The sequence below is a fragment of the Primulina tabacum genome, chromosome 6 (genome assembly GCF_025594145.1).
Source record: "Primulina tabacum isolate GXHZ01 chromosome 6, ASM2559414v2, whole genome shotgun sequence".
Taxonomy (NCBI): domain Eukaryota; kingdom Viridiplantae; phylum Streptophyta; class Magnoliopsida; order Lamiales; family Gesneriaceae; genus Primulina; species Primulina tabacum.
The window spans coordinates 6,083,749-6,098,158 of record NC_134555.1 but is presented as its reverse complement, the minus strand read 5'-3'; the positions used below and the strand labels follow the sequence as shown (position 1 = coordinate 6,098,158).

The following is a 14,410-nucleotide window of genomic DNA, read 5'->3' as shown; positions in this document are numbered from 1 at the left end:
CCTAGAATTATATATAATATATAAAATTCTTGATTAAAAAATTTGTTGGTATGCAACAAATATTGCACAGAGATGACATGTTTCATTTTGTATGGGTTGGGATGGGTACGAGCTTATGCTTAGAGAGATCTAGGTGAGTCTCAAGTTCTTTAAATTGCAACGGTTTGACTTTGAAATTCTAATGAACCCGACACATTGTCATTTTATTCATAACTATGGTTTAATAATATAATTATAAATGTAGTTCATAATTATTTTACGATTATAAATTAATTTCTATAAATAATTGTGATATAGTTTGCTTAATTTATACCATAAATTTCATAATTTATTTATTTATACTATTTACTTTATTAAACAGGTAAATCCAAATTTCAAATTAATGAAATGCAATATATATATATATATATATATATGTTTCAAATTAATGAAATGCAAATTATTAATAAATTTATAAATAGAAATTTGATTTATAAAATAGATTAATTATGTAAATAAAAAAAGAAATATTCTATGAATATTTTTTTATAATAAAGTTAAAAGTAGATTCTTTACTGAATTGTGTATTTAGTGATGAAATTACAATATTTGGATGTAAAATCTACACTCAAGCAAGATAATTTTAGTTCCTTCTCCAAGCAAAACAAGTTTATACTTTGACGCATGTAGCTTTCCAATTCCAACACTTTCTTTATTTTTTAGGGGAAAACAAATCTTTTGTTAGAAAAAACATTCCCATCCTAACAAATGCATTACACGGGTGGCATGTTTTATGAACCGAGTTGCTAACCAAACGCTTGAACACAGCCTAACCCCACTGTCACAAAAGTTGACATTGTTTTTTCCATCTTTTAGACTTCATGCATCACTCGATGATTTTAACCATCAAGAAAACATGAAATCTTGCTTTATATGCTTATGTAAATAATCTATTATTGTGATTTCAACAAGAAAAGGTATGTGGGCACTTTATTCTGATGGCAAAATGAAACATCAAAAATAATAACTCATACCAACGAACTTCCTGTTTACAAACCCGAATGAGACATGTTGAATGACACATTCTGAAGAATCAATTAGGACATCGTCTAGTACTTCATGCAGCAACTGGAATGGCTTCGTCGAGGGCAAGAACACCAGGAAGTTCTTTACCTTCCAAAAGCTCCAAACTGGCACCACCCCCGGTAGATATGTGGCTCATAACACTTGCCACTCCAACTTTCTCCACAGCTGCAACAGAATCTCCGCCACCGATGATTGTTGTGACTCCCTTCTTACCAAGTTCTGCTAGCTTGTTTGCAATTGCCTACAAGCAAAAATCATATGAACTAAAACAACATCATGCATTGTTTTGTGGAAAAGAAGTAAGTTGAAATCGATAAGATTTGAGATCATTAATAAGCGATAATATCAAATAAAGCTTCCAACTAATGTCAGATAAGCACATTATATTGTTATGCTTCCACATAAGAAGTCTGAAAATTTGATCAATTGACTTTCTTTGTTTGTCAGCAGATAGGAGTATTGTCAAACCTAAAGTACATACTTCTGTTTTTGCAGGTAAGTGAAAGCTTAGTTGGGAGGTTGGCACTCTTGTCGGACAACAACTTTTCATTTGCAGTTTTATTTTGAAGCATAATATTTATCTTATACCGTTATTGAATTTGACCTTAAAATTTAATGAATATTTAGCAACACAAAATGACAATCAACTGCTTGTATTAATTAAAAAACCCCTGAAAAAATAGCTTAGTCAGGACGGTTGGCACTCTTGTCGGACAACTACTTTCATTTGCAGTTTAATTTTGAAGCATAATATTGATCTTGTACCATTATTGAATTTGATCTCAAACTTTAATGCATATTTAGCAGCAAAAAATGACAATCAACTGCTTGTATTCATTAAAAAAACCCAGAAAAATTTGTTTATGATTATAAATACCTCAGTGCCAAAGGCAAACTTTTCAAACTCAAACACTCCCATTGGACCGTTCCAAATGACAGTATTTGTAGTCTCCAGAGCATCACTGAATGACTTGATAGAATCTGGTCCAATATCCAATCCCATCCAGCCATCTGGTATAGCTGATGGTGGAACAACCTACAAAATACAAACTCGGTTCAGATCTCCACATTTAACAATAATTTGGAGATCTCCAGCAGTGATTCAATCACTCCAATCTTAGAGGAGACCTTTGAACCTCCGACAATTGCAGCAAATGGTCTCTTTGAGCTTGAAACTGCCCCAACAAGATAGTCGAGCTCCTAAGTAGCAAGAGAAAAGTAAAAGGCTGAAGGGCAAGAAATTAAACAACTATAAGTTTATGGGACAATCACCAGGATACATCAAGAGTGTGATAAACAAGCAGGCCTCACTTTTTGTAAAAGGAAGCCAGCCACCGAGGGCCTCAAGAATTTGGTTACTCCTTCAGTAGAGGCGTGCGCTCTATGTGCAGTACCAAATGCGTCATTCACAAAAAGATCAGCCACTGAGGCAAGCTTCTTTGCAAACTCAGGTTCATTCTTCTCCTCCTCTTTGTAAAACCTCACATTCTCGAGCAAGAGGACTCCACCTTCCGGTAGTGCAGCCACCAATTTTTCAACTTCTGGACCAATACAGTCATCAGCTTTCACAACCTATTCCAGTATGCATCGACAGAGAAAAGCTCATGTTCACTTCCATTTCATTTTATGCACAAACAAGTAAGCAAGGGTCCAATTAGCTTTAGTCCATATATTGAAATACAACCTAGTCTGTTATTCGCAATTTCCAACAAATGTATACCTGAATGCCCAGCAATTCTGACAGCCTGGGAACAAGGGGTGCAAGACTATATTTTGGAGTCACTCCCTTTGGACGTCCCTGAAAAGCCATGACAAGGGGTCCAAAGTGATATCACGGACATGTATGGACTAAAAGCACATTTAGGCTACGTTTGGTTTGGAGGATAAAATAATGAAATGATTAAGAGAGAAATGATAAAAAAAATGATTGAAGTAGGTAATGATAAAATAATATTATGTTTGGTATGATTGTTAAAAATGACATAAATAATAATTTTTGATGAATTGAAGAAATTGCCCTTCTAGTTTTGTGGTGGCGGGCGGCGGCGAAGTTGGTCGACGGTGGTTGGCCGGCCGGCCGACGGCGGCGGTTCGGCTATCGGCGGGCGGTCGACCGGCAGAAGGTGTCGGCGGGCGGTCGACGGCAGTGACGGCGGTCGGTGTTGGCGGTCAGCAACGACGGTGGTCGGCGGCGGTCGACGACGGTTGACGGTGGTGGTTGGCGGCCGGTGACCGGTGGTGGTGGTCGGCGGCGGGCGGTGGTGGTCGGCCGACGGTGGGTGGAGGAAAGTGGTTGTGAGTTTGAATTTAGGAGAAAGGTAAAATTGGAAAAATAGGCTGGATTAAGAGTGGTATAAATAATCATAGGGGGTGAGAAGTGATTATTTTATCACACCTAATATAACCTAATCATTCATAGGAGGGATTGGCTTGATTAAATAAAAAACATACCAAACATGTGATTAGGTAGGTTAAAATAAAATAAACCTACCTAATCAAACGTACCAAACACTGCCTTAATGTATAACTTGACTCCAGTGGCATCGCATAAAAAATGGTAAAGAAAAACATATGATTTGTGATGCATGGAGAACAAATGACGAAAAACAGGTAAATATATCAACCGATGATGGATAGGAAAACGGGAACATACATTCATTGAGTACAATAAATTGCAACGAGAAACCAAGACCATTTCACCCCACTATTTGCACACACTTCTAGAACTCAAAACAGAAATAAATCATAAATGAGCTGGTTCATTAGATTGAATTTGACCCCATCTTCTTCGTTATCAACACATGTCAACAATTGTTGATAAATCCTAAAATCAGTATTTTACATGTTACAACTCAAAATGCCGAATCTAGATGTAGATTGCTGCTACCAACACCATATCACATACAATCGAATCGGAAAATAAATACTGGTCCTCGACCACAATAGAGTGGTCGATGAGCAATATGATTAGAAAGTCAAAGCACATACTAATGATTCTAATTCAATCAAAACCAGGTGTAACCCGGAACAGAACTTCGAGTAGTACAAAACACTCAGCACCGTTACTGATCAGATGCTTAATAGTGGGGATAGCAGCTCTGATCCTAGTATCATCAGTAATTTTCTGGCTATCATCAAGAGGGACATTAAGGTCAGCCCTGACAAACACCTTCTTGCCCTTGAGATCAGCTGATGTGAGATCACCAACGCTTTTCTTGGCCATGGAGACGACGCCCCTCACGGGCTTGGGCGAGGAACTGCTAAAAGATCCCATCTTGGTGGTCACGTGATAGCGAAGAAGAGGGTGAACAGCCGCGGCGGCGAATCCCAGGCGACGGATAGGTGTTATGCCAATGAAATGGGAGGCGGGGGCATTGAGATAAGACGTGGAAGTGGAGGTTGAAGCCTTGTGAATGCCACAAAACGCAGGAGAAGCTGCTGTGGAAGCCATTAAGCAGTAGTCTCACTTGCTCCAATGCGTGCCTAGGAAGAACGAGAAGCAAAAGTGAGAGGTGGGCTTTGTGTGGACGCGCAGAAAAGGTACGGGCTTTGCGGTTTCTCTTATCAGTGGGTTGAGGTTGAAGATGTTCGACGATTTTCAAGCTCGCTTTTCAACCTTTTTCCTGGGTAATAAAAGCTATGGCTTTTTTTTTTTAATGAACTAATTCATTGAAAAAGGTAAAAATGTACCAGTACAGATACACTGGACATCCCCAGGAGATAGTATACCAACATACAATACATAACTGCCTACTCAATGTTCTTAAGAAATTATATCAATCATATTCGGTACACATCTGTAGGTGTGAATCTGGATTTTCCTAATGGTATCTTCGATCTTCGGTTTTTCTCCCTCAAAAGGCACTCGATTCCTTAAGTTCCAAACATTGTATACCGTGGCTGCAAGGGCTGTGACTCTCATTTTGTCTAGAGTAGACTTACCTCTGTACGTTTCTCTAAACGCTTTGAGGACAGAGGTTGGCGTGGCCATGATCTTCTTCATATCTAACCAATGTCGAACCCCATCCCATGTTTTCTTTGAAATACGGCATTTGAAGAAAAGATGTGAGTTTGATTCATCAACTTTATTGCACAGCATACATATCTTGTCTTCCACAAATCCCATTCGGTCACGCGTTAGAAGTTTTTGATGGGCTAGCAACCATAAAATGATTCGGTGCTTTGGCAAGATGCAATGCCGAGACAAGATGATCTTCCAAGGCCACTTCCCTTTAGATTGCACGAAATATTCATATGCCCTAGACATACCATGATGTGAAGCAAACCAAGAACAGATTTTATCTTGGGCTATTTCCTTTGTACCGAGACCACCTATGAGCAAGTCAAGAAGATGGAGCAGTTTTTTGAGTAGTGGCGAGTCTTGTTTATGCACCTCCCAACTCCAAATGTCACTTGAACTGCAATAGAAGTGTTGAACCCATTTAATCCAGAGGCTATCTTTCTTGAGGTGGATTTTCCACAACGTTTTTGCAAGTAAAGCTTTGTTCCACGCCTTGAGATCCTTAAGACCCAATCCTCCATCCTCCAAAGGCTTGCAAACTGAAGTCCATGCAATAGGCGGGTGCTTTGTTGGCCAAACAAACTTCCGGCAAATTGATTGAATGGAGTCAATCACACAGGACGGAACAGGTAGTATGGATAGCCAGAAACATTCCACTCCTTGAACCACTGATCGAATTAGTTCTATTTTCCCTGCATAAGATAAAGAGTTCCTGGGCCAAGCATTAATTCTCCTCGCAATGCTGTCAACAAGAATGCTATAATCTGCTGCTTTGAGTCGTGCACCCGCCAATGGAACCCCTAGATATCTGAATGGCAATGACCCATCAGCAAAGCCAGTTATCATCAATATCTCCTGCCTCACGCTATCAGCCATACTAGCCGTATAAATATTGGATTTTAGTGCATTAATTCTGAGGCCAGCCATATCCCCAAACTGATCCAAGCAATGCATGATTATAGAGACACTAGACACGTCACCATGAGATAATAATAGCAATTCATCAGCATATGCCAAGTGCGTGATATTGACGGCGGCACATTTCGGGTGGAACCTAAAAAGGGGAGTTCTAGACATACGGTGCAATGATCTTGATAAAACCTCGAGGCACAAAGTGAACAACAATGGTGACAATGGGTCTCCCTGTCTCAACCCACGTTTACCCTCAAAAAAACCATACATCTGACCATTCACAACAATCGAGTATGACGTGGTAGTGACACACTCCATAATCCACTTAATGAATAATGTAGGGAAGTTAAGAGAGGAAAGTACCTCCCGCAGAAAGTCCCAATCAACCGTGTCATATGCTTTGCATAAATCAACTTTCAACATGCAACGAGGAGTTCCCCTTTTCCTAGCATACTTCCTCAGTAGTTCTTGTGCAAGGTGGATATTGTCCACAATTGATCGATCTTTAATGAAAGCTGTTTGGGCGTCATCAACAATTTCTCCCATAAAAGCAGTCAACCTGTTGACAAGAATTTTGGAAATAATTTTGTAAAATACCGTACAGCAGGAGATTGGTCGGTAATCATTAACTGTTGATGCATTTGATGTCTTGGGCACTAGTGCGATAGTAGCATGGTTCCACTGTCGCAGCATTTTTCCTTTTTGAAAAAATTCAAACACTGCTACACATACATCAGATTTGATAATGTTCCAAGCACTTTTGAAGAACAGTGCTCCAAATCCATCCGGCATAGGAGCTTTGTCATTGTCGATATCAAGCAATGCTCTATCAATTTCATCAACCGTAACCATCTTAGTGAATGAGTTCCAATCCCTTTCCTTGACACACGGTCCTTGTCGAAACAGATCATGGTCAATTGGAGCTGTACTTAATTTTTTACCCAATAGATCAGAGTAAAAATGAATAAAACATTGGGCTATTTCCTTGAAATCAGTAACAATATTCCCCTCGCTATTTTTGATGGCCAAGATAGCATTTCTTTTGTTGTTTCTCTTGATCAAATCATGGAAGAACTTAGTACACCTATCTCCATGTTTCAAGTAGTTGATCTTTGTCTTTTGAGCGATGAATAATCTTTCAGCCTCCATGACAATTTCAGTTTTCCGCTTTAATTGTTTATATTCATCTAGTATAGTACCTGTGTGAAGCATTTTCCTTTGCAACTCCTCTAATCTCGTCTTAGCAGCAGCTGCACGAGAGGAAATGTTGCCAAAGTGTTGTCTATTGAGCGTCTGCAATGGTTTTTTCAAACCTTTGAATAGCTGCTTAAGCCAATATTGACAAGTGCCATATCCCTCAAATCTCCAACGGTCTAAAACCAAATCCAAAAACTTGTCGCTCAATGTCCACATGTTGAAAAACTTGAAAGCCTTTGGTTTCTGCTTTTGATCCTCGAGTAATGATACTATAGAGACAGTGTGATCCGACAGACAACCCGGGGCTTGAAATTCAGTATGTCCATTTAGATTCGAAGACAGCCATGCCTGATTAACCAAGACACGATCCAACTTGCTGCACACCTTGGGGCTCATCCACGTGTAGAAGCAACCCGAGAATTTTAAATCCAACAAGTCTAATATAGCCACACAATCCACAAAATCTTTGGTTTCATAGTTCTTCACTTTCAGACCCCTTTGCTTCTCATCCGGTGTTAACACATTATTGAAATCACCCAATAGAATCCAAGGTAAAGAGCGATTTGCACCAAATCGTATCAAATCATTCCACAGAAATCTCCTTTGCACAATCGTGTTAAAACCATAAATAAACGAGATACAAAGTTCTTTTTGTGTCATTAAACATTTAACTCGTGCATGCAGTACTTGATCTGTCAAACAAATGGTAGTAAGATCCACCCGAGTAGGATTCCACAATACAAAAATTCGGCCTTTGTTGCTCATGTCAAAGTTATGAGTAGCTTTCATACCTGGAAATCGAATACGCAAAAGATTCTGAAGGGCTTTATCATCAAACTTAGATTCAAGAATACCAATAACATCAATATGCAGCGTGCCCACAAGAGTTTGGACACCCCTTTGCTTTAGAGGTTTGTGAAAACCTCTAATGTTCCAACAAGCTAGCTTCATTGGGAACTGGAGGCAATTTCGGGTTGCCGCCCCTTCTTTTGGTTCCCAAAATGTATTCCTGAACTACCATCATTCGGCATATACTCAGTATCATACGAACTCGAATCTTCCATGGCTTCAAAGACACTGCCCGCTGTTTCATAGCTGCTTGTTGCTCAGCATTCGATTTCTTATTATTTTGTTTTTTCTTATTCTTCTTGTTCTCCTTCTTATTGGACACCACTTCAAATCCATCATCATCAGCTGGTGAAAGACTGGAAGTAGCAGGTACCGTTTCATTAGCATTAGTCATAGGCTTCTTTCCCTTATCATTAGCAGTAATCACCTCTGTGGTTGGGGGATCATGAACTGGACTTTCGGCCTTCCTATCATTGGGTTCAGTGATGTTTCCTTCTCTCATACAACTAGGAGAAGCACTTTTGTTCAATTTACTGTTGGTACCTACATATTGCGAGTGGTGTCTTGGAGGAGCATGTTTATAGCTCCTGCCCACTCTCGAGCGTCCCCTAGATGTGCTTGTTCTCCACGCAATGCTTCTAGATCTGTTGCGTTTGTTGTTATTTGCCACACCATTTTCAGTATCTGCACCCTCTGTTACCACATCATTCAATTTCCTGATACACTTACTCACATTATGTCCAGCCCGATGACAGTTCTCACATATTGGGATGCCGTGTTCATATTCAAATGTAATACTGATATCCCCAATTGGTAGCTCGACTTGTACCTCCGTGATCTTGGGTTTTGAAGTTTCTATCTCTACCAACACTCTTGCATATTTGATTCTCTACTTGTCATGAGTAAGCATATCCATATGGATAGGATTGCCTACTTTCGACACTAGTTTGCTCAAAATGTTGTGATTCCAACAATGCGGTGGAAGCCCATGAATTTGAACCCACGAAGGGATTGAGTTCATTTCTTCCTCCCTGAAACGAAAGCACCTTGGCATTTCTTTGAGGAATAAGTGAAACCCAAATACTATATACGAACCGCCACTTAGTACACGTTCTTTCGCTTCTTCATTTGGGAAGGTGAAAACAATCCATCCACTATCAGGCGTTTGGAAGTGTATTTCCTTTCCCCATCTTCGTACCAAATCAAATAAAGCCGCAGTAGGTGGTTTCCCATTCAGAACATATCCTAGCAGGCAAATCCCATAAGTTTTCTCAACCGAGTCAATGTCTTCTTCTCCAAATTTAAGCTTGGTTGAACCTGTATCCACAAATTCCAATTTGTAATTGCTGTTAGCCATTCTGTTGTTCTTGGAATTATAACTTTGTTTATTCCGGCAATTAACTTAGATGAATTAAACATCCAGAAATTTGATTGATGTTCGATTTTTTAATTTAACGGACAACTCTCAAAATAATCACATATAACTAATTATGTATTTTATAAAACTTTCATGTAGGGTAGTTAAATGTATATTATAATAACAATCGTGTATATATATATACACAAAATTAATGAAGACGTGAAAAATAATTAGAACACAACAGCGAGTGATTTCTAGTATTTTTTAATCGTGATCGACAAAATAGCATGCTCTCTGAATTGCATTGTGTATGAGTTTGTATAGAAACAAAAAAATCAATGAAAATATTGATGTCATAATGTACAAGTTTTTCTAGTTCGTGCATCTTATTCCATTATCAAAATCCACCTAGCATCGTCTGATTGAATAAACAATGTCTGAAGAGATGACATTTTGTATACCTTTTGGTTTGGCTAGTAAATTGTACTCGAAGTATGTCATTTTTCTCCTTTAACATCCTTTGGGCATATATAATTTTATGCGGAATTTTTTTTTTTTTTTTAGTGTACATTCCAGTAACATTCATATATGTAGCAAGGTTTCTTCCATTTCAATGTCTATGGAATTCATTGTGCTTGATTATTTCCATGTTTATATGGAACAGATTTTGATTCAAGAAAGCTATCTTAAGTTCATCATTAATATATGTCTACAGCTTTAAAACATTACTCAGGTGCTCTTTTATTGACTTAAATGTTGGTCAGTGCGACTATAATATTTTATGGTGTTTCCAAAGATAACACACTCTTTTAATATAAGATAACAAACACCTCACAAATATTATAAAACTAAGCATTCAAATATTATAAGATGAGATAAAAGAGCCTGAGAACGAGATGCTTTGGAATGCCAAATGATGCATATATTTGCAAATGCATCAATCTAGTGTAAACCTCATCTGAATACGAACACAGATTCAAAGATGTTGCCTAACAGAATCAATAAAACGTGTATATTATTAATTTTATTTTTCTTTGAACTTTCAACACCTACCTCATTCAATTTCTTTACTGACATTAAAAGCATACAAGAATGAACTATATATTCTCAAATGAACAAACACAATCAAAGTTTTCAAACAATTTAAGAGATTATCTAAATTATTCTCAAAGTTCCTCACCATGTTCTGAGTAATTTATTCTCTTTCAATTTTACGACCAACGTAGATTTTCTTACTTCCATGCCTTCTGTTAGAGTTGGATCTACATGTCTTCAAGTGTTCGAATTGGTTCAGTAGGAGACTTTATTCTAAGGCCCGTGTTTAGTGGTCGTCAGGAAGTTGACACATATAAATAAGGCATTAGTATGATTAGTCAGGAGGATCTTTCATTAGTTCATTCTTCTTTTTATTTTATACTCTTTGTAACACAACTCTTCTCTTGATTGATAGTGAATACCAAGACTTGTCTTTGAGTTTCGGGTTGGAGTAGGCTGAGTGTTGCCGAACCAATATAGCTGCTGTGTCTTTAATCTTTCCTTGTTCTTCTGTGTGATATTATACTTGGTGCATGCGTTAGTACTTGTCTGAATTCTGGACAACACTTGGTCCATAAATTGATCACTGGGTAATTCACAATACCTCTGGTGTGACAAAAAAAAATGTTTGAAGGTTCTATTAGTTTTGCAGGGAGTGTCTGCTCAGGTACTTGAATTTTTCAATTATTTGTATGTTCTACCAATTTGGGGGGTGGAAGTGGTACTGGGAATGCAATGGCTCCACACTCTAGGACCTTGTTTGCAAGACCATGGAGCCTCGACAATGGAATTCTCGTGGAGTGGCCAACAAATCTGCTTGACGGGACAAAATACCGAAGCCTGAGTCGGTCTCTTACACTCAATCATGTGCCTTATTCAGCGAGGAGTCTATCAATACTTTGTACACCTCGAGTGGGGTTCTGTCAGGGGCACATATAAAAGAGTGAGTTGTGTTGGTCCCACATGCGGAATTTGAGATAATAAAACACGAAAATAAAGAATAAATCGGACACCGAGATTTACGTGGAAAACCCCTAAAACTTATTAGGGTAAAAACCACGGGCAAGATGAAAAGAATTTCACTATAATATTTTGTGGTGTACAACTCACTCAGTGTGTTTCCAAAGAGAACACACACTCTCTTAATACAGTAGAATAAAATACCTCACAAATATTATAGAATTAAGGACTCAAATGCTTATAAGAAGAGAGAAAACTCGAAGAATAGATGATTTCAGAATGAAGGATGGAGCTCTATTTATAGAGCCCCTTGACCGTGTGAAGACGCGTATAAAATGCGTCTTCCATCTTTTCACGAAATTTTCCTCCGAAATAGCCAACCCACGTTTTTTTTTTCTCTTCAAAGAAGCCAGCAAAGCATGTGGTCCCTACAACAATTATTGCTGACATTTCTCCTACTTGGAGATTTGATTGAGAATCAACACATCTCCACACATCCTTTCAATCTTGCCATTCCATGCTGCTTACTGCTAGACCACTTGAGAATCTACACCACTCAAATTATCAGTGTTTGCTGGCTTGGTCAGAAAATCAGCTATGTTATCCTTCGTATGGATCTTCTGCATATCCACGCTTCCTTCTTCGACTACTTCCTGCACAAAATGAAATTGTACTCCAATGTGTTTAGTCTTGGAATGAAAGGCTGGATTCCTTGTGATGTGCAAGGCACTCTGACTGTCACAAAACAAAGGAACATTCTCTTGTTTGTGTCTGATCTCCTCCAATAACCTTTTAATCCATATTTTCTCCTTGGAACATTGAGTAGCTGCCATGTATTATGCCACTGTTGTAGATAACGCCACAACTGTCTGCAGTTTTGAAACCCAGCTTACTGCTCCCCTCGCAAGTGTAAACACATAACCTGTAATAGATTTCCTCTTATCAGGATCACCTGCATAATCTGAATCAACATAGCCCCTGAGTGTAAAATCGGATCCTCCATAACATAATGCAGCATTCGAGGTACCATTAATGTATCTAAGGATCCTCTTAACAGTGCTTCAATGCTCTCGTCCAGGATTCGCCATATACCGACTAACTGCTCCCACTGCTTGAGCAATGTCCGGTCTTGTATAGATCATAGCGAACATCAAACTTCTCACTGCTGATGCATACGGTACTAAAGACATCTCCATCCTCTCTGCTTCACTGCTAGGACACATCTCGGAGGATAACTTGAAGTTAACAGGAAGATGTGTCGAAATTGGCTTACTATCTTGCATGTTGAAGCGTTGCAAGACTTTCTTCAAATAATTTTTCTGGGAAAGCCAAATCTTTCTGTTACTTCTGTCTCGATGAACTTGCATCCCTATAATCCTGTTTGCTGGTCCCAAGTCCTTCATATCAAATTCCCTAGCCAACTGTGCCTTCAATCCTTCGACCTGATCTTTGTTGGGGCCTGCTACCAACATGTCGTCCACATACAACAGCAAAATGATATAATCATCATCGGACCTCTTGAAATATGTACAAGGGTCTGCACTCAGTCTGTTGTATCCAAGGCTCACGATATAAGAATCAAATCTCTTGTACCAACACCTTGGCGCCTGTTTGAGATCGTACAGAGATTTGTTCAACCTGCAAACCAAGTTCTCTTTGCCTATTTCCGCAAAACCTTCTGGCTGGAGCATATAGATTTCTTCTTCAAGATCTCCATGAAGAAATGCCGTTTTCACATCTAGTTGTTCTAGATGTAGGTCAAACACTGCACACAATGCCAACACTACTCTGACTGTTGTAAGCCGAACCACAGGAGAAAATATCTCATTGAAGTCAATGCCTTCTTTCTGAGCATACCCTTTTACCACCAACCTAGCACAATACCGCTCCACTTGGTTATTACCATCACGCTTGATCTTATAGACCTATCTATTTCCAATGGCTTTCCCTCCTCGTGGTAGTGTAACAAGATCCCAAGTTTTATTCTTGTATAATGCCTCCAATTCTTCTTGCATTGCTATCATCCACAAGGATACATCCGAGCTTTGAGTAGCCTCGTGGAAACTCGATGGCTCACCATCCTTTGATAATAGACAATATGTAATGTTGCTTTCAGTTACATAATCTGAAAGCCAAACTGGTGGTCTTCTGTCTGGAGTTGACTGCCTCATATTGGAAACTTCAGACTCGACATGTTCTTGTTCTTCGTGCTCTGGTACTGCTTCACAAGAAACTTGACATTCGTCCATCTTATTTTCCACCTGAAAAATAGTAGTTTCTGAATTCAGTGTGTCTTTGTCTCCCTTTACTTTATCTTCCTCGAAGATAACATCCCTGACTGATGACAAGCTTGTGAACAGTAGGATCCCACAAGCGAAACCCTTTTACTCCATCAGCATAACCCAAGAAGATACATTTTCTGGATTTCGAATCCAACTTTGATCTTTCTTGCTCATTGTACAGAACGTACACCGGACTTTCAAATGTATGCAAATGAGAATAATCTGTCGGATTCCTGGTCCACATCTCCATCGGAGTCTTCAGATCAATCGCCACTGAAGGAGAATGATTGATAATATAACAAGTGGTTTTGACTGCTTCTGCCCAAAATTACTTTTCTAGATCTACAGTCCTCAACATAGCTCTTGTTCTGTCCAACAAGGTCATGTTCATCCACTCCGTCACTCCATTCTGTTGAGGTGTGTAAGCCATCATGAACTGTCTCTTGATGCCCTCATGTTGACAATATGCATCAAATTCGTCACTGGTATATTCTCCTCCATTGTCAATCCTCAGACACTTGATTTTCTTTTCTGAATCGAGTTCAACCCGCGCTTTGAAATCTTTGAAGATCAGGAAAACATCAGATTTCTTCTTGATTGGATACACCCAACATCTCCTAGAGAATTCATCAATGAACGAGACAAAGTATCTCGCTCCTCATAGGGATACAACCGGTGCTTGCCAAACAACCGAATGAATCAACTCCAATATGCTTTTTCTCCTGGTAG

The 14,410-nt window shown here is 38.9% G+C and overlaps 1 protein-coding gene across 1 annotated transcript; it reads right to left on the bottom strand.

Moving 5' to 3' along the window:
- Window positions 1-948: 948 nt before the first annotated feature.
- LOC142549964 (phosphoglycerate kinase, chloroplastic-like) lies at window positions 949-4,731 on the bottom strand. The gene is made up of 6 exons (XM_075659207.1): window positions 4,100-4,731; window positions 2,786-2,863; window positions 2,377-2,637; window positions 2,134-2,265; window positions 1,943-2,101; window positions 949-1,306 (listed from the first exon to the last, which is right to left on the bottom strand). The coding sequence occupies exons 1-6, from the start codon at window positions 4,514-4,516 to the stop codon at window positions 1,097-1,099; spliced, it is 1,257 nt and encodes a 418-aa protein (XP_075515322.1). The 5' UTR covers window positions 4,517-4,731; the 3' UTR covers window positions 949-1,096.
- Between the last annotated feature and the right edge of the window lie 9,679 nt (window positions 4,732-14,410).

Excerpts from the sequence above, each read along its gene's own strand:
- LOC142549964 (XM_075659207.1), bottom strand. The coding sequence starts at position 4,516 with ATGGCTTCCACAGCAGCTTCTCCTGCGTTTTGTGGCATTCACAAGGCT. Across the intron at positions 2,864-4,099 it reads AGTGTTTTGTACTACTCGAA|GGACGTCCAAAGGGAGTGAC; the intron begins GTTCTGTTCCGG and ends ATGGCTTTTCAG. Across the intron at positions 1,307-1,942 it reads AGTTTGCCTTTGGCACTGAG|GCAATTGCAAACAAGCTAGC; the intron begins GTATTTATAATC and ends TTTTGCTTGTAG.